The sequence below is a fragment of the Patiria miniata genome, unplaced genomic scaffold (assembly GCF_015706575.1).
Source record: "Patiria miniata isolate m_02_andy unplaced genomic scaffold, ASM1570657v1 HiC_scaffold_7, whole genome shotgun sequence".
Classification (NCBI taxonomy): Eukaryota; Metazoa; Echinodermata; class Asteroidea; order Valvatida; family Asterinidae; genus Patiria; species Patiria miniata.
The window spans coordinates 3,673,005-3,693,746 of record NW_024037074.1 but is presented as its reverse complement, the minus strand read 5'-3'; the positions used below and the strand labels follow the sequence as shown (position 1 = coordinate 3,693,746).

At 42.1% G+C, this 20,742-nt stretch overlaps 2 protein-coding genes across 2 annotated transcripts; both read left to right on the top strand.

The window, feature by feature from the left end:
* The first annotated feature begins 303 nt into the window (after positions 1-303).
* Positions 304-15,368, top strand: LOC119745809 (RNA polymerase II subunit A C-terminal domain phosphatase SSU72-like). Its single transcript, XM_038222422.1, has 5 exons — positions 304-574; positions 2,946-3,089; positions 12,475-12,614; positions 13,222-13,340; positions 14,178-15,368. The coding sequence occupies exons 1-5, from the start codon at positions 498-500 to the stop codon at positions 14,277-14,279; spliced, it is 582 nt and encodes a 193-aa protein (XP_038078350.1). The 5' UTR covers positions 304-497; the 3' UTR covers positions 14,280-15,368.
* A 2,051-nt stretch (positions 15,369-17,419) lies between these two features.
* On the top strand, positions 17,420-20,660 carry LOC119744923. Its single transcript, XM_038221126.1, has 3 exons — positions 17,420-17,701; positions 18,208-18,534; positions 18,826-20,660. The coding sequence occupies exons 1-3, from the start codon at positions 17,421-17,423 to the stop codon at positions 19,019-19,021; spliced, it is 804 nt and encodes a 267-aa protein (XP_038077054.1). The 5' UTR covers position 17,420; the 3' UTR covers positions 19,022-20,660.
* The last annotated feature ends 82 nt before the right edge of the window (positions 20,661-20,742 follow it).

Here is a 20,742-nt window from a genome sequence, read left to right as displayed (position 1 = left end):
CATACACTAGACGGCATGATTACCATTTTAGACTGGTTCCATCATCAACTATACGTAAATAGATGGTAGGGTACCATTCTGTGATTTTCAGTGGCATATTCCATTTTTATGAAGGGGAAACAGAATAAAACATTGCCGTAAAGATGCTAAACGAATTTTCTCTTTAAAATATCAAGCATCATTCGTTATATAATTAAATTCATAGGTTTTTTTTATTGAATTTAGTCTCATTTTGCAGAGTTTAGAAAAATTGCTGCTTACTTTAATTCTTGCAATGACACTTGGAAACCCTATTGGATTATGCTGTAACCCATGCAATTACAAATGGCTGCGGAGACTTAGGACGACGAAAACAATTTACCAGTTTTTTCATCCACTTTTATCACATTCATCTCGACCAATATCTTAATTTTGTTACTAAAATCTAAAAGGATCATATATTGTCCACTCATTTAGCGTGTCATTTATACTAACCGAATCACTCAAACGGAGGGAAAATGTCGGGAAAGCTGAAGGTTGCTGTTGTTTGTTCGAGTAATCAAAACAGAAGTATGGAGGCGCACGCAGTACTAAGGTATCACTATCAAAATCACTTTCTGCACTGACAGTCGCAGTAGATTTTTCACAATGGTTTTAGTTATCAAATACTCAGTGCTTTCCATTTAATTGGATGATTTCCTTTTTTAGGAAGAATGTGCTATCCTGACTCCACTTCTTTGCAATGGTGTAGAAGTAGAAGGGGGATGGGAAGGGGCCCAACCCAAGGGCCCTGTGGATGTTAGGGGGGGGGGGTACGTGCCCCCCCCCCAAGAAAAATATGTGTCTTCCCCCCCCCCCCCCCCCTCAGAAATCAAAAATGTGTAGCTTTCCAATGAAATGTCTTTTTAATGTTTTTTTTTTTGTCAAGATTATTTTTGACTTCCTGCAAAGACCTACTCACCTAAATGACCTAGACCTAGGCCTACGACTTCAAAAAATGTTGATAATCAAAAAGGGCACCCTCTGGCTTTTCAAATGTCATGAATGTGTATGTAGCATGTGTGGTGACCAGTGGCCTGGAAATTTGGGTGAAATGTTGAATCCCCCCCCCCCCCCCCCCCCCCCCCCCCCCCCCCCCGGCTAAGTCACTGCTTATTTGCTTTTGTACAAAGTCTATGGTTGCATGCATTTTGGGAGTAATTGCAGAATACCCCGCCACACGGAAATTACCCCATTAAAATAAATGGCTACGCAGTCGGAAAATGTTGCAGAAATGTCCAAAGTAGGCTTACATGTAGATGTCGGGAATTGATACGTGAATACAATATTGAATGGGGAGCAGGGGTTAAATAAATCTAAGTCCAAAGTAGGTTCCAGGAAGCGGATATGGGGTGGACTTTATTTTTAGCGGAAGAAAATATTTTTGAGAACGAGGCATCCATATTTGGAAAATAACGAAGGCAGAGACAACGTGAGTTGAATGGGGATCAAGGGAAAAATGTGTAAGTCCAAAGTAGGTGCCGGGAAGTGGATACGCGGATACGGGGATACGGGGTGGACTTTAGCGGACGTGCACGCGTGTGGTTTTGGTTGAGCATCCAAGCGTGACTCCGTATCCGCGTATCCGGATACGAGGTGGGATAGGTGAGTGGCTGGGTATTCTGCAATTGTGCCACATTTTGTAAGCATTTTCTAACGACATTGGAAATGTTTTCAGTCCCGGATTCATATCTTTCCACACTTTAAGTTAAAAAGTGGCGTCAGGATGTATAACATCCTTTCCACTTTTTTTAACCTATGATTTATTTCATAATTTTTCAATAGCAGAACATGTCTTTTTTTCACGCATGTTATGTCACAGTGTCCGTACAGTGCCCTGCTTTGTTTGATTTAGTTTCATTTGGTTTAACATGGAGGAAGTAAAAGACTCCTCCACGGGTTCACTCACGTCACTTGCTCGCGCTGTGACATGGGCAATGCTTGGAAAGGCATATAAAATTGTAAGAGTAAATGCCTTCATTTTGAAGAAACTGTTCAGTTGAACTGGACAGCAGTCACAAATGTGTGTAGAAGCATTAACCCTACCTCCCTAGGGTGATTTACTTGGAACATTCCTCACCCTTGCAAATCCCAACACCGTATGGTAAACTGTGCACATAAACAGTTGGACTCTGTTTATTTATGGTATGCCTAATCCCACGTAAAGCACAGTCAGTTTACTAGTGCAGTACTCATCTAACAGATTCCAACAACTCCTGGTGTTGGAGTTTGGCTGGTTGGGGCTCGTTAGGGTTAAGGAATTAATAAATGAAAGAACACAAAACTGTTGAACTCAACATTTACAAAAATAATCCCAAATTTAAACTGGCTCCATAGGAAAGTGCACATGTAAACAAAGTGTGACATCATCAGTACAGAGGCTTATTAATAAGTTTTCTTTTAGTACAAGAATCATTCAAATCACCCATGTACTTTTCAAGTTACGGAATTTTGAACTCAAACACTGTTTTAAAGTTCTGTCCACGGATCACAAAAAAGTAAGGGTTCTTTCAGCCAAACGAAAACAATTCTCCCCAGGAAGGATGCATGTGAATTTTTTTAATTTTGCTGAAAGAACAAGTGTTTGTGTTCAAAATGCCGTAACTTAAAAATCACAAGAGCGATTTGAATGATTTTTGTTCTAAAAGAAAGCTCATTCATTGGGCTTTCTTATCCTAGATTTTGAAATTGCTACAGGCAAAATTTCATTCAAAATTGGTCCTGCCATTTGGAATGCCTGTTTTTTTTTACTCACCCTGTACATGTACCAGTACTTACTTACATAGTACTTTTTGATATATTTTGACTTGTAGCATTTATGCCAGTGCTAAAAAATTTTGTTTCTTATTTGTCGCTGAGTTTAATTTAAGCAATCTTAAAATAGGGAATCTCATTCTTCCTTTTTTTCTTTTTCTTTTTTCCTCCAGCAAAAAGGGCTACAACGTCAAATCATTCGGAACTGGTGCAAACTGTAAACTTCCCGGCTCCGCTCCAGACAAACCAAACATCTACGACTTTCGGACGACCTACGAGGAGATGTACAGGGACCTGGAAAGCAAAGACAAACAACTGTATCCGCGGCCACCCACGATTTACAGCCTTGCGGCTGTGTACCTTTTTAACAATATTTGTGTTTGTGTGTGAAATGATGATGTGATAACTAACAGACTGACACACAAAGTGAGTGCGAGAAGAAAGAGAGATTGTACGTTTTGTTGAGCTGCAGCTTGAAAAATGTAAATATCATGTCGAATTATGCTAGGACGTGCATATGAGATGCGGATTTTGTCTTGTTTGTAAAATGGAAACTACAAATAGTTCAGCATTTTACCTTTTTGCATCACCCTTCTTTCAATGTTTCCTTTTGCATCACCCTTCTTTCAATGTTTCCATGATGAGCAAAGCAATTTTTTCACAACTACTTGTGATGAGAGCCCAACAAAATATTGGAAAGTTTCAAGGAGCACAAAGGCAAATTATTTACCAGCGGCAGTGAGACAATAAACTTCATAAAATATGGGTTTGACGGAGTTTTAGTAGTTAGTCAAAGCTTTATGGTAAGTATGCGGTCTCAGAAAACAACTGTAACTGAAACGCAAACAGTTTTTCTGTTAACGATATGGATACGATCAATGTGTAATGAATAACGGTTTATAGGCAGGTGAGTATGGCCTTTAACCCTAACCCCCTTATAATCTTACTGTGTTTTAAAAAAGTCTTCATTCTTTCCTAAAAGGCCTACTGTTCCTTGGACGCCATCAGTTCTCGTGCTAAATACAAGGGTGGTCTAGAATGGATATGCAATTTATCTGGAAATAAATTTTGATGAATTCAAGGGGACAAAGCTAGTTATGGTCGAGTGATGAAAAAAACTTGTATCGAAACTAGTAAGCTTGCCATTAAGATGGCATTGATATCACTCTCACATCGAAATATCTGCTTACAATTTACCGCCTGATTTAGCACACTATCTTTTCACCGACATACACTGTATTTTGATACCCAGCTGAAATCTACACACTTCATCAAAATGGTAAATGTGAACGTGACAGAAAAGCAGTCTGTTCTCTCCATTATCTGTTTTGCAAAGCTACATTATCTCACTATTAACAATGACACTGACAGGGTCTTTCACGGCAGTTGAAACATGTAAACTTATATGGTTATGAGGATACCCGTTTTCTGCAAATGTGGGAATGGGAGGGGCATGGGCATAGCGAGAGGGGGGTAACTTGTGCCCCCCCCCCCCCCCCCCCCCCCGGAAAAGCAACCAAAACGACAGAAACAAGAAAAGGAAAAAAAGAGGACAAGGGGCCGGGGCGAATCATTTTACCGTGAATGTAATGCATATTTAACAAGGGCGTCGATTTTTCCACGGCCACTGAGTGCTTTGCCCCCCTCTAGAAAAAAATCCTGGCAACGCCCATGGGGAGGGGTCAGCACCTTCAGCTCGTGCTGGCTTTTTGAGCGGAGATGAAATCCGTGCATCATGGTGAGCCCCAATCAGTTTGGAATTGATGCTTTTCTGTGCAGCGCGAATGTTTCAGCTACCGTGAAATGACCATCTACCGCCGTTGTACCTTACTAGTAGTCCTCGGTACGTGTTTGTGGAACAGACGAGAGGACCTAGTACAGGACATCTGGCTTAGGCTATTATGTTAACTATATTTCTACCGGATTGTGATTTTGAATTGAAGGACTTCAAAGTGATTTGAAGAAATAAAAAGACATGAAAGATATGTTATATGGACCGAACGAGTCTTAATTATTTGGTTTGAAAAGCCTGGTTTCCCCTGCGCTGATACTTCATGGGGAATAGACCTTTTGCGTTGCGGGTATCTCAGAGGGCGCTCTTTCTTATTTTAATCGAGTAACAATGAATGCACTCAAGGTTTGATTGTGCCTATCCACGCAGATACGAAACAGCTGCCCTCTAACTCCGCGCGGTGACGCATAACGTCAATTACAGTTAAGAATGACGTCCTACAATATACAATTTCGGAGAACTTTTTGTGTGTGTTTAATCAAGGAATGAAGAGTGCTCACTGGTGATTGTCGTACAATCGTGCTCGTTAATATGATGCCTGAAAACTCGGCGAAAATGCTTTTGAATGGAGCTAGGAAGCCAGCTTTTCGATGCGTGGCCCGTTTTTCAACGAACCCCCACTTTTCTTGGTTTCCCATCTTTCGTTGTGCACCCCATCACAGCTCAGATATTGGTCTTGACCTAACTTGACTTGTCAGATAACACTCGACGCATAGCCTGTAACTGTACATGAACATTCAAAAAGTATGACACAAGTTCCTGAAGTTGACGTTAAATGGCTTCTTTTTGGCCTTCAAACAGTCTTTTGCGTACACTCATTAAACAAAGAAACGCCCTGAATAATACCACAAATTGACGTCACGCTTTGTTTACCTGTGGACGAGGGTACATCTTCCCTCACCCGGCCGGCTGCCATGAGAAATCACAAAGTAAAAAGTTACCGAAAGCGTTTCGAGACTGAAACTGTTCGCTGCCCGATACTTTGGTTAGAATTCACAGAAAAAATATCAGTAATGACAACGAATCTGCAAAAATTTGATATGCAAATGTAAAAGCTAGATGTTAACCGGTGATAAATAATTGGTGAAACGATGTTCCATCCAGTCTATTACGTTTGAAGGAATTCGCGCAATTATGTTGAGTGCTTATTTTTTTGTTTTACTTTATTGTGACGTTCTGTAGTCTTTCTCATTTTCTGCACCGGAGGTATACGCTCTCTGTTGGTCAGTGATGCCCTGACGCCAACACCAGCGAAGTAGAAGTTAGTGAACGACACTTGTGAACGATAATGTGCCCGGTGGAAAATTTCCGAGGGTCGGATCCGGAGCGCTATTTAATGTTGTTAATGCCTTCGGTTCTCTTCTCGTTTCTCAAATGAAAACAAAAATAATGGATAGAATGGTCTGACATTATCAACATTAACATCGAACGTGATCTTCCCCTCGAGACCGCGGTCCCGACATTTTTGATACCAATTTTCATAAAGGAAGCACAGGCGAAGACTCCCTTTGCACCTTCGCCAATGCAGTTGGTCTAGGCGTGAAAGTGGGACAGATGTGACGCGGCGAGCGTGACAAGTGGTACACGCACGACTGTGATGGTCCAACACGGCAAGAAGACATCAGCAACCTCTCTACACATCACAGATGCGTGGTCCCAGATGTTCCTTTGAATAGCTGCATGACTCGAGTAAGGTGAGTTTTGTCATCTTTTAGTAAGGGATTTAAGCCCAATTTCCCGTGTTTTTATTTCCTGATTATTCAGCAGAGAATCTGTCAGATCTTGAGAGATAAAGCAGTTTGTTAATACATGTACAGGTAGTTCATTGATTTGAAATCGGTACTTGATTAATCTTGTTTCCTGAAACGTATGTTAAATTTGTTAATGTTGGTTATTGGAGATACAGGCCTGGTAAACCACTTTTGTATCCCTTAAAATCAGGCATGCAACTTTTCCTCAGATCAGCTGATTTCCTCTTTTTTCACTCCCAATGTGTGCCATTGAAAATAAAAAATCACTGTACAAAGTCTTGGAAAGATTTGAATTTCCTCTTTTTTTGTGACTTCCCAGTTGCATGCCTGTAAAATAATTTTTGGGGAAACGAGTCTTAACTCCTGTATGACCGTGTCCCCGTATTCATGTTGAAGTTTTTATACTCTTGCTCGCATTTCCCTAATTCTCGTCTGAATTCCATAAGACCTGGACAAAAGGGGCATTGCGTCGCAAATATTGTACGATAAAATTCATGTCAAAGGTCATAAGTCAAAGGGCAACTGATTATATCCACAGAGGTTTAGCGTTGATAGATTTCGATGAAACTTTGCTGGAAAGAAATCTTACGAATATTGAGCTCAAAGGTCATGTAGAGGTCAAGGGTCATGTAGAGGTCATTGTTCAAATATGATTAATTAGGATTTGATGTAAATAGAGAGTTTTACTTGATTGGGGGTTATGGCGCCTCTTCAGAAATCGGGGGTCAAAGGTCATCTAGGGGTCATTTTAGGTGCTTAAAAAGCAAAAACATTGTTTAGGTGTGCTGATGTGAACGTTGTATTGAGGATGTAGTGTCAAAGGTCATCCAGGGGTCACTTGATGTCATAATAGGAACAAAATTGTGAAAATAATATCTATGGGTCACCAGAGGTCATTGTTTAAACCTGCCTCGGATGTTTCTTCGTATTGATGAATTTTGATGTAGGCCTAACTTGGATTCGGAAAGAGGCGACACGTGATCCGCGGATCGCTTTGCTTGGTGGATGAACTCCCATTGAGTAAATGCATGCACTCTGCTGATAGACTTTGGCTTAGCTAAAACTAAAAGCAAGTTGTTTTGGTTAGGGTTAGGAGGTTGACGATCCTTTCTATTCCCAAACTTCAAAGTTAAAATCTCCCCGTAATTTTTTTTGTTCGAGTTTCACCCCGAAAAAAAGTGTGTTGTACTTTTTCTATAATACAGATGTATTCACTTTTGAATGAGAAATCAAACAAAATCCATCCACGTTTAGTTATGGAATATTTACTTGGTTACAAGCGTGTCTTTTGGGGTCGATCCGGGGAGCACCGCAATCCAAAATTATACTATATATTCAGAGGGTTGAAAACGTCCAAACTAAAAAAAAGAGGGTTTTCCGTTGAAAGAGAAAATCCAACATGCTGAGGCGTACGGGTAAAGCAGCGTTACAGCTAAAGCATATGCTACTTTTTTTCAGCGTCTCTCTGCACCACACCCCCTTACATGCATGTACACGTACTTTGAACTATGCATGAGCAAATTCCAACCTTACGCGTACGAAGTATAATACGAAAACAAAAATACAAGGCCTATTATTTCAGATAATGCCACAGGGTCACTGGGATAACTAAACGAAAAATAAAATCCACTCCCCGTATTCCCCACCCACACACCCACCTGCCCTGGCCCTCCACACCAAACACAAAAACAAAATTGAACACAATGGTCCGTTGCTTGATAAAAAAAAAAATCCCCCCTCCAAATATAAAAAAACTACCAAACAAGAACACACACCCCCCCCCCCCCAAAAAAATTATATATATATTCTGTTCTTGTGTATGAATGTTTAAAAGGGGCTAATATCTGTTTGTCGACGCCCTGCCTGCCCCCCCCCCCCAGCCCTCCCGTTTAGTCTGTGAGCCCCGCTCCCTTTTTTCTCTCTCACCTTTTACTCCCAGTCGTTCAGCAATAGAAGAAACATTTCGTATTTAGAACTATTACCAAATCCTGGTAATGTCATAACTAAGCGCGTCGGGGCGTCAAGTGAAGGCACAATTAAACCATTGAGAGCGCCCCCCCCCCCGCCCCCTTCAAAAATTGACTCCAAGTGCCGCCCAGAGATTCGTCGTAACTGCTCAAAGGATAGCATGAGCAAATGTGATTGGCGCAAAATACAGGGAAAAACATAAACGATCGTGTTTTATGTATTCATTTTTTTTTTTGCATGGCACTCACAATGGTTAGCTTTGGTTTGAAATGGCTCCCTGTTTCCTGGGGTTTTTTTATTAAAGCTCGCGAATTTCTCCTAAAATTTCAAACTGGTTCTTCCCACCAAGAACCAGTTTCGCGTGCATATCATCAGGACTCGGCTTCTTGGGGGCGTCGTGTGCACTATAACAGGCAAAATGGAACGCGCAACCCCCAAAACGTTGTAGACATGAAAAACTGAAATGATGTATATTTTTTTTTGTCAGTGGATTGAATTTGCAAGCTTCAAACCCGCCAAATAACTTGACTATACTTGCGCATATACCCCGAATTCGATCGAATAGTCGTGTAGAAGTAATTACCTCCTTTTTGCACTTTCGATGCCTCCACATGATTTTCTAACAAATTGTGTTATGTGTGATTTTGACTTGTACTTGTGTGAAGAATGTCGTGACTTAGGGGGTGGGACACTCCCCCCTCCCCTTAGAGGCCAATGACCCCCTCCCCCCCCCCCCCCCCCCCGCGTGCCCCACCCCTTGCTCAGAAATTTTGTTAATGAATAATGAGATGTTTCAATGTTAATAACCCATTGAGTGTCCCCTCCAGTAATTTAGGACCTTATCGATTGAACCCAAGTTACGCCACCGCGTAAAACATAAACGCTGCACCCAGCCCAGGTTGGACGACGTCTTCATTGCATTACAACGCGGAGTCCAACCTGGGCTACGTTGTACCTAAAGGATAGGCCCTAGCCGTTTATGGCGCATCATGTACAATGCATGCAAGAGTATTTCCTTCGGCCAACGGGAGAGCAAGTGCATGTCATAACTGATTGGCTCGAATACCAATGCTTCTTACTTTTGTACTTCTTACCCGATAATTAGCCCTTAAGCGTGGGCACGCGTGGTCTGGTGGAAAAGCATAGGATTCATGATCGTGAGGTTGTGGGTTCGAGCACCGCCGTGACCATGCGTGTTGTGCCCTTGAGTAAGGCGCTTGACCTCAATTACTCCTCTCAACCCAGGTGTTAAATGGGTATATATACAAGCATTATCCAATGCTGGGAATTAATTGAAGGTAACAGACTCTCTGTGGAGGAGGTGTGGCAACACCCCCCCCCCCACCACCACAGCAGCATTTGACTCTGGCCCAATCGCTAATGGAAGAGAGTTGGGCACTCCGTTCCTGTGAACACAGGTTCGTCCCCTTTACCTTTTTTAGCCCTATTAACCACCCACCAGTGTTGGAGCAAAGGCTTTGACCCTAAAGGCCAAGGCCAAGGCTTCGACCCTCAAGGCCAAGGCCAAGGCCAAGGCTTTGACCATCAAGCCTCGAGGCCAAGGCCAAGGCTTAACCCTCAAGGCCAAGGCCCTGTTTTATGAAATGACCACTGATATAGAACTAATTATAGTCACATGAGTGACACGTCATCACGCAAGGGCGGATCCAGAACACAATTTGGGGGGGGGGCAAAGAAATGTTGGTCCCCCCCAAAAAAAAAAGTGGGTGAAAAAATTACAGCTTGGGCTTTGAAATAATGATTTACTTCTATATTGACACACAATTCTCCCAAGTGTATCAAAAGGGGGATCCAAAAATCTGATTTGGGAAATTTTGTATTTGCTGGCCCAACATGGTCAGAAATATCGGCATTATCTAAAACAGATACATGCAAATCTTTAGCACTTATCAGGGAGACATATACAACCAATCAGATCTACTCCATAGTTATATGCGACTTGAGCGTCTTTTTTAGACGGATTTTGGCGCTGTATAAATATTCTCTATTATTATTATTTGCAATTAAAGTGATCATCTCATTAGCCCCACAAGTGTACGGAATATTTTTGCAGCAAATCTACTACAATGGTAACAAAATGTGATGCTACAAAAGTGGAAGTGTGCCCAACACACAAATCTATAGGGTGCTTCCCTCCTCCATGGTAATGCGATTGAAATGGTAAAAGCAAAATTTCGAACAGATTTATCTGGAAATGCAAAAATCTATGGGCCTTGAAGAGCCTTGACTCAAAATTGCAAGGCCCTGAACCCTCAAGGCCAAGGCCAAGGCCAAGGCTTTTGCCCTCAAGCCTCGAGGCCAAGGCCAAGGCCCTAAAATCCAGCCTTAAGGCAGCCTTAAGGCCAAGGCCCAGCATCAAGGCACTACATCACTGCCACCCACCCTCGATCAGTAAGAAGAATATGGCCCAGTGTTTGACTCATGTACGATGGTGTGTGGCCGGCTTCGAACCCTGCCAGGTGTTTGTGCCCTTCGGCAAGACACTTAACTACAATTGCCTCTCTTTACCCTAAGCATAGACCATTATCATGTTGCAACCATTTGATTTTCCCCATTCAAATCAATGTAACCAAAGCGAGGCTGGAAGGTCAACTAGTCTGGTTCCTTTTCGCACAAAACCATTATCATTTAGTACTGTTATTGGATACAGGGAACATGACTGAAATGGTGGCAGCATGATAAATGTCAATTAAGGTGAGAGAGGAGGCCGACCGCATGTGCGCTGATATCGGCTGCTGCGTGGTCTCGTGGCCTGATGAACGGGGGGGGGGGGATTATTGTAAAGCGCTTTGATATACATGTATTGTTGATGCCCTGGTAAACGATACATAAACATTACCGATATTGTTATATTATTAGGCTATTATTAGCCTATAAGGCAGTTGGATAGTTGGTTGGTTTTGTGTGCCAAGGCGGTCGCTTGAATAGTCTTTGAAAATAGTGTGACGTCACTGTTTCTGTATTCGAACCCTGTTTTATAACAAGGAAAAATATTAGGTCCTAAGTCTTTGTTTTCCTTGATTTCCATTATTGATAACTTTAAGGTACAACAATGTAAGTTGTCAAGTCCCGCCAAGGACCTTGTCATAAAGGTTTTCCCACTGTCTACGGACCAGTGCTCTTGAACAAAGTCAAGGGCGGATCCAGGGGGCCAACGGGGGCCATTGCACGCCCCCCCCCCCCCCCCCCCCAAAAAAAGCTTTTTTTTTGTTCTTTAAGTGACGTCGCAATTAAGGCAGGCACTGCGTACACCATCGTCTTTTCCTAAACAAAATTGGTTAAAGTTATCAGAAATTGCCTCGGATTGTACCACAGAGCATCTGAAATCCTTAAGCGGACCCCGAACCCCACGCCGTAATTTTTTGGACCCACTTTTTTTGGGGAACCAAAATTGTGTTGGCCCCCTAAAAAATTGTGTTTTGGATCCGCCCTTGAAGAAAGGTGTAGGCCTACACACCCGTACCCATGACACCTTAGTTTTGACCGCAGCACTGTTGAAGCTATCGACAAAAACAATAATGTTAAGTTTCATGTGAATGTTGATTTATTTTTTACTACTGACTGACTGACTGACCGACCACCGACCAACTGACTGAATGTCAGTCACTTGTTGGTCGGGCAGTGCTATTGTATAGGATTACCCTGTAACACCATCCGATGGGCTAAATCTGGCTGATTGTGTAGATAGACCAGAGGCATGAAGCGACTTCCAGTGAATAGTCATTCTGAATTAATTGAATAGAATTTATTCTGCTTTTGCTCGTAAAATGTTCTGACTGGACTCTTCTTTGAGCATAAAGCCAGGCATGTGCCCGGAGGTAGGGGTGAACAGTTACATGTAGATGAGTTCCGTACAGTTTGATATAAAGTTGTCAATATTTGGTGATTTGACAACAGAGTATGGTAGAGTATTCCACTCCTTAATGGCACCAGGAAGATATGAGCACTTGTATTTGAGACGGCCGAATGGAATGTGGTACGTGTAGTTGGTGCTGTTTGAGTGACGCAGACGGGTCACTTGGGTCAATAGTGTGTGTTCTGGGGCAAGCTTTATGCTAGGCTTGCCTCGTGTTGATTTGTGTGAGATTGCATTTACTGTATACACGTGAATATTCCTATGTACCCATTTTTGCCAAATGTTTCCTTAACCCAAATTTACCCAAAAATCAGCTACACACGAAACGGCATCTTGTCCATGCTGGACCGAAACAGACGCATCAAGCAGCGGCCGGAGAGATTCCAGAACAGCAAGGAGAAGTTTGACATTGTGGTAACGGCTGAGGAGAGAGTCTACGACCAAGTTATAGAAGGTCGGAGCAAAATGGCGACCTGTGACGTTTTTGTCATTTTTTTTTCTTTTTCACAATCAAGTGTCCCAAATTTTAAGTGAGAAAAATTCCAAAATAAAATTATGAGACTGATACATGAACTGAAGAAAACAACTTTGTAATCATGATGATACAAATTTCTTGATGTCAGGTTGTTCAAAGTCTCGTCAGCTTGTGATGGTTGCAGAAACTTTTCTGAATCAACAAAGTTTTTTTGATACTCAAAACATTTACCCTCATTTTAATGCGAGAGGATCACTTTTTCACACCATCGTTTCAAAAAAGGTTTCAGATTACTAAATCCTGCACCAGGATACCACACAAAAAAACAGGCTTTAATTTTTTTTTTTTAATAAAATTTTTAAAAAAATAATTCATTTCTGTTGTCAAACCAGTGGCAGCTGAACAATTACCTCATTGATCTATGTTGTGTTGTTCATTTTTCTCCATTGTTTGCACTGCACGTTAAAAGTAACCATACAGAAGTGAAACTCGTTTTGTTGGGGAAAATTAGTCCCCTCAAAATTCGAACCCGTGATTCAAGCGAATTCAATTTTATTTTGGTACGATTCGTTAATATTTCTTGCAGATTTCAATACAAGGGAAGAAGACTCGGGCGAACCTGTGCACGTGATCAACATCGAGATCATGGACAACCACGAAGAGGCCACGCTAGGGGCGTTCACCATCTTGAAATTGTGCCAACTTGTAAGTAACACACCCCCATCCGCCCATCCCCTCCGCCCCCCCCCCCCCCTCCCCAGGAACCCAAATCTAGATGTTGGGGTGTTTTAATAATGGTATTGGACGTCACACTGACCAGCCGGATTTTAAAATGGGATTCCCACAGAAATCAGTCTCGTTTTCATTAAATGGTGTGTAGGGGGGTTCTCAAAACCTAAGTCGGCCGAGTATCATCCGTTGTCCAACGCAGCCGGCCCTCCGTTTCCAAAGTCTGATTCAGTGTGCAATGCAAATTTAACGCGACCCCGCGCGCCAGCCAATCGGAGTCGGCTTTAGAAATTGTGACACCATTTCGATCATCAGCAATGTTGACTGAACTGTTGATTGGTCAATTTGGATGCCATGTGTTGGTAATACATGTACAACAACAGGTTATTTGAAGACCCGATAGAAGGCGCCCGCTGAGTGCTCAGAATCTCGAGGTCGAGACGCAGTCTTGTTTTGCATAAGCTAGTAATCGCCGAATCTGCTCGCAATTCACAGACTCTTGCTGTGCAAGAGGATATTCCATAGACCACCAAAAGGTTTTGCCTTCAATGTCCACTGTAGATTTGCTCTTAAAATTAGCCTCGTTGTTTCTGGACCTTTCTTTGGCAGTAGTTCCCCATTTCAAGGGCCTAGATATCTTCAGAAGCCGCCGCTTGAGTTGAGGCTGAATTTGGGGTTGAAAAACAAAAACACCCATCAGCTTCTGTGTACTCTGAAATGCGCAATACGGGAATGAGACCTGACTGAGTAATTCTCCACAATATCTGATATCCATTCATTTAATTAATTTTTCCTTCTGTCACTGTTTTGCAGCTTGAAGGGTGCACGGACTTGGAGAGAGACATTGATGAAAAAATACTGAAGTTTGAGCGAGAAAGCAACAGGGATATCCTACACACTATTTGCTTCTACTGACGGGACAAAAATTGAATGAACACTGTACATGTAGGCCTACCTCGATAGTGTGTCAGCATCATCTCCAGGGACCTCAAACCAGAACTCTTTATGTTGATGATGATGTCATTAAACCAAGCACTGCTAGTGTGTGGAGCCTATATATAGGAATGCTGAGTTTAACCCGTGCTGAGTTTGAACTGTGTGAGAAATGCGCGTGCGTGGACATGAGTAGTTAATAGCAAGACTGGCGCCATGCAGGGCCGGGTCCGAATTACTTGACTACGGCTGGAAATAGCACACGGGTCCATGAGAAGTGGCTGTAGCCACTTCCATTGAAGCGTGTAGCCACTTACATAGGCGCGTGTGTAATTTTTCAGCCATAGCCAAGAAATTCGGACACGGCTCATGTTTATGTTCTATATAGGTGGAGGGGGCACCAGACCGAGGTCAGTTCTCAAACTTCGGTTCTATCACCAGCTTAGGCTCCAGGTTTCAACTCCCATTTAGAAATCGGGCTTGATTGTGTCTATTTTTTGCAACTGTAACATCCAATCTAAACAGTTCTGAGTCTGAATTTCGAAGTTTTGTCAGTTTTGTTTCAACAATGAATGCATTGCATTTAACGATTTAGGTTCAAGCTTTAAACGGTCCCAGGCCAAAGATGAAGTTGAAGCCAGAGACGTCCAAGTGCGCCCTCTGTTGTTATACGTAAGGGGAGGTCTGCATCCGCAACGCGCACCGCAGAGGTTCATTATTTTGTTCACATAATAATATTCCCACCATAATTTATTTTCCTATAACTATTGTACTTGTCTTATTTTAAATTGCTGAAAGTTATTTTTCTTTAGTGGGCAGTTTTGCGGTATTTTGTTTGATATTGCACAAGTTAATTACAGCTTCCATTATAAATATGCTTCGTTTAGATAAATTTAATGATGTAGATATGTATTATCAAGTTTACTAACATTTTGGTATGAAAAAAAATCAGGCATTTTAAACCGTACCTATACGACTTTGAAAGTTGCACTGTGACACAAATCAATTCTGGATTACATAGAAAAATTAAATTGATCAGAAAATTAAAATTGTCTTACAAAGCCAATTGTAGCTGCTTCCGTTTTATTTGATTATTTTATGAAAATGACTAATGACACTGGAAGAAATGACTTGCAAACTCAATCGGGTATCTGCGGATGTAGTAAAAAGGAAAATTTCAGCACCGACTGGATCATCGTTCATTTTGTGTGTCGGCCATTCTTGAAAACAACGAACGACTCAGAAAAAAAAACGTTTGCCTGTGTTGTTAACGTTCGCCAACGTTGGTGGCAAATACATGCACACTGTAGTCGGTGGATCCCACCACTGATCTCTATATAAAGACTGGATAGCGGATATGCATACAACATTCACACAGAAGACTTTGCATATTGACCAATTCGCCCCCGGTCTCACGAAGATGGCCGCGTATCATACGAACGTTCTACGCGTAAATACGCGCGCGTTGTATCAACAGTTTACGCGCATTTTGGTCACGTACACATATTATGATGTTCTAAAAGGGACACATTTCCGTAGTGATTATTATTTCAAAAACGCCGAAAAAGTGATTTGCGACATTTTAAAAAGTAACCATGATGTTAGAAAAATTGTAGTAAACCTTGGTCAGTGGGGGTGGTCAAAATATATGTCAAGTGAACCTTGACGTTACAAAAGAAATCATGCTGTCTATAAAGACGGCAACTTGTCCTTTGTAGATTCGCGCAACGGAAGTCAGTGGAACGCACCCCAGAAAGTTTCGATTGTCCTTGACGTGTTGGGTGCGCGCGTATAAGAAATGACGCATTGCGCGCGCGTGCTGGAACACACAAAAAAACTGATCAAAAACATGGCGGTCATCAAAGCAACACTGAGCCTGAATGCATTAAAAGATGTAAACCTTTCGGACGTCTTTTTGATGATGAACAGATAAACACAGGTAAGTTCACACCAAGACTTAAAGTCCTGTAAACACACCGCAAATGCATGTCGTTTGATGTTTCTAAATACATTTTGATCAGATTAGATCACATGATTGAAAATGTTTTTCAATGCATGCAGTCTGTCATTCTGGTCAATGAAGCCATTCCAACTTCGATTTATCCTATGCCGTCAAGCTTTTCAATCTTTTCATTCTGTTTCAACTACATGTATATTCGTCATTATTTAGTTTCAATTCAGTTCCTTTTTACACGTTTTGTAATAAGAATAGTGGCAGGTGTTTCAAGCGAAATTTAATTTCTGGTCCACGGTGTGTTGCTTTCGATGAGACAATGCAAACAGCTGGAAACTGATTCGTCCAAATTGGACAATTTATCGTATTAACGTTGCAGCACTTAATGGAGAGAAATCGTACTAATTGTCAGCATGTACAATGTATTGATAAAAGGCCGTTCTCCTGACTGCTAGCGGGCACAGAATGAGAAAGAATGGGGAAATACTTACCCAACCCAGGCAGTGTCACCAGTCGAGGATTGCTCTATTGATAACAACTCGTAGTCTCTCCCTCTCATACGATTATAGCGGGTTGATTAAGGAGATTATTCTTCGCATGGATGTCCTCGTCGAGTTTTCAATAAGTGATTAGACGGAATACCGTTTTTTGAAAACCTGGATTTTTGATTTAAAAAGATATCGCCAATGCAACATCAATATCCACTCGACGTAAAAAGGGATGCAAGTTGAAGAAAGACAACATCTGGCATGCTGAAATTGTATTGTTGAGGGTACTCTTGATGGTCGACCGTTTTTGAAAACCTGCATTTGAAAAAAAACCTGATAATCGCCAATACAACACCAAAATCCACGTGGAAAGGCATGCAAATAAATAAGATGCTGAAAACGATGGTACTCTTGAAAGTCAACATGGGAAGCATGCAAAATGAAGAGAAGCATGAAGCATAAACCAGGCATCGCTGTTTTCCTCTTGAACTCAAGCTACATGAGGAATTGAAATCTTGAGACCGATTTTGCCTCATGACAGGGGGCCTAGACCTTTCTTTCGAATTTCGGGAGACTGAGCCCATAACCTTGAGTCTCAACATGTGGCAACTTGTAAACACCAAGGTAGATAAATCGCCATCTCAATCACCTTACATTCTCCCCCGTATCATCGGCAGACAGATGCCGATTTCGAGCTCCACGAATCGCCTGACCCAGGCAGCGGCACACTCGGTGGCGGACGAGGACCACCACACGGGGCCCCAGCGGTCCGGAGCCAAGAGCGTGCCGGTCTGCATCGTCGAGAACCAGGGCACGGGCAAGCAGGCCAGGCGCGCCAGCGTCACGCCGTCTCCCGCGGTCGCTGGGCACGGCGGCGCGGTCAAGACGGAGACAGGCCATGGGAAGCCGCAAGATAAAGTGAAACTGCCGCTGATCACACGGATTCAGAACAGCCTGTTTGGGTAGGACAGTCACCTTTTATTCATTTCTTCCGCAAGGTACATTTTAATGGATCGCAGGTCATCACAACATCATCACAAAGCCGTCACAAGACATCTCAAATAATCTGTGACAAAGGTATTCTGAATGGACTGGTCAATTGACTTGTGAGTACTTGCAACATGTTTTGTGATGTACTTGTGATCTGGTACATGTACCTCGACAACAAAACAATTCTGCTTGTGTGTGTTATTTTATTATCTTTTTTAAACATAGGCCCCCTACATCAAGGTTTATTAAATCGTCCAACATGGCCTAATGAAGCGATAATATAGTCATTTGCTCACTTTTACAGCTTCCTTAAGTTTTAATGCCTCAAAAGAATAACTAAGTCTTGTTAAATTCGCAACGTCAGGCCGCATCGATCTTTTAGATTTTTTTAATAAAGCAGTTGGAATAAATCTACATGCAAATAAAGTGAACGATGTAAAAAAAACTTAAGTTTAAATTGAACTTGAAACTTTTGCAGCCGTTCGCGCTCCCACGACAGCGCCGTAGACAAAACCAAAGACGCCCAGCCTCCATCTCCGAGAACCCCGCACAGGCGCCGATTCCGCCACCACAAGCACCACAAGCCGGCCTCGCCCGAGTTCGCGCTGCGGAAAATCCGCTTCTTCGCCGCCCCTCCGGAGCCGGCGCCCCTCACGCTCTGCTTCACCTACCCGGGAGTGGAGCTGACCCACCGTGACGTCATCCAGGGCATCCAATCAATGCACGCCGTCGATGTGGACGACATCGAGAGCATCCAGTTCGTCGACATGAATGTGATTCTGGGAACTGCTGGTGTCAGTAACAGGCAAGTAGAAAAACTCAAAAAAGCAGTCAAGTTTGACTGACAGTTAGAAATCCCTTACATTTGATTTTTCTAAAGATCAGCAAGCCAGACGGAATAATTTTACAGGGTGTTTAGTATAGGCCTATACCAGTATGATTTTTAATCCAAGTGAGCCTTTTGACAATAATTCGGTACGTTACTTTTGGGATAAATGCAAATGATCCTATTGTTTATGCATCATATCATTTACGTGTATCGAGGAAAGTTCTCTAAATTGTATTATTTTTTTGCGAAATTTTCATCTTTTTTTAGATGGTTGATAAAAGTGAAAGATTACGACACCAGGTACCTGTTGCTATGCGACGGCTTCAAGATCCATGGTGAATACGTCATCCTGAGGAAATACGACGACGTAAACATGGAGGACTACAGGGAATATATGCGGCGGAAGGATACGTTGGCGAGTGACGAGCACCGTGATGCAGTGCAGAGGCTTTTGGCCGTGTAGCCCTACGCCGCGAGGAAAACCGAGTTCGCAGTGCAAAGGAACTTTTGTTGCATAAAGCTGTATGGTTATTTCAGAGCGGATATAACTGCTTCACGATTTTTCGGTATCAAAAAAGTGGGGGAAAATTTGTTAGCCATAGTTGGTCTTGTCTCTCATCCTGTGTCGCATTTTCTACCAAATTATTTCTTACACGAAATTAACACGACTATTTTTCAGTTCAATTGTGATCATATTTGAAGCTGAAACTGATTCCCCTCCCCAAGAATATTTTTTTTTTATTATAAATTATAAAATACCTGCTCTGATATTTGGTGGACTACGATTATCGAATCAATCATGGACTGTATATATTTCATATGCAAGCATTTAATTTTAGTATCAATAAAACCGGCAAGGTCAATATCGTGTACATAATTACGTTTGCCTTGAGCGCCTGCACTGTGACGACCCTAGATGAATCAATTAAGGTGTATGCGCAGTATAGTTTGTGATGCTGTATTAACACTGCTACTGTTTGCATGCGGACGATTGTGATTGGAAAGCTGTCCAAGAGGCAAGTTCTGTAAAGGCAAAAAAAAGAGGAAAAAAACAAGTACGACAATGGTGTGATTGATGAACTATTTTCAGGATTTGGATAAGAAAAGCTTGTTGTTCCCCACGAAATCTCTTCATACTAATTCGGCAGTCTTCTTTTAATCCGCTGGCATCCGTGAAGATGGTGAACAGAGATTATTTGTGTTGGTCGTGAATTGAAATAATTTCAACCTTTTATCCCTAATACAGTCAGGGTTTGAACTCAAGGTATAATCTGGGCCTGCCTCAACCACGCGTGACAATATTGGTGAAACGGAATAATAATGCTTGTGTTATGCACTGTTAATACGAAAATTGCTGTGTGAACCGCATCATGCACCAAGAACGACACGGTGTATCTGGTTCGAAGTTGGGAAAAGTGACGTCACATTATTCAAACTGGAGTGTCGATTTGAATTGTTTCTTTTTATAAATGCAATTTTGTGTGACATTTGTGTCAATGGGGGTGTTGGTGGTGATGGTGATGGTGACGGTGATAACGCTGATTGTGCTGGTGATGCGGGGATTGAGGTGACTATTATGGTGATTTGTGGTAATGATTGTGTTGGTGATGCATGATCGCGGTGATGATGAGGATAACAATGATGCAAGTGATAGTAATGATAATGGTGGGGATGTTGGGAATGACGAAGGCGGTGGTGGTGATGATGGTGATTTATGGTAATGATGGTTGTGGTGATACATGATCGCGGTGATGATGAGGATAATAATGATGCAAGTGATGGTGGTGATAATTATGACGAAGGTGGTGGTGATGATGAAGGGGATTTAGTGATGATGGTGATAATGCTAAGGATGTTGCTGCTTCGGCTGGCACTGTTAATGGTGTTTACGGTATTTACTTCCGTTTTTGAAAGCATGATTTTCTGCTATGTTGCTCCAAAATGCGGTTGCAGCTGCTGTAGAATGCTTATACATCAATCATTCTGTCAATACTGGAAAAGCCAACACATCATAATAATCAAACACCGTACAACAATACCTTGTTTGTTTTAACCCCACCAGCGCTTAATAAATTGCTTTCGAAACCTTATTTGCATCAAAACGTACCGGTGTCACTGAATAATTAAATAGTACGCATACCCCTTCGTGACAGGCCCTACCATCAAAATGCAGCAAAACTCCAC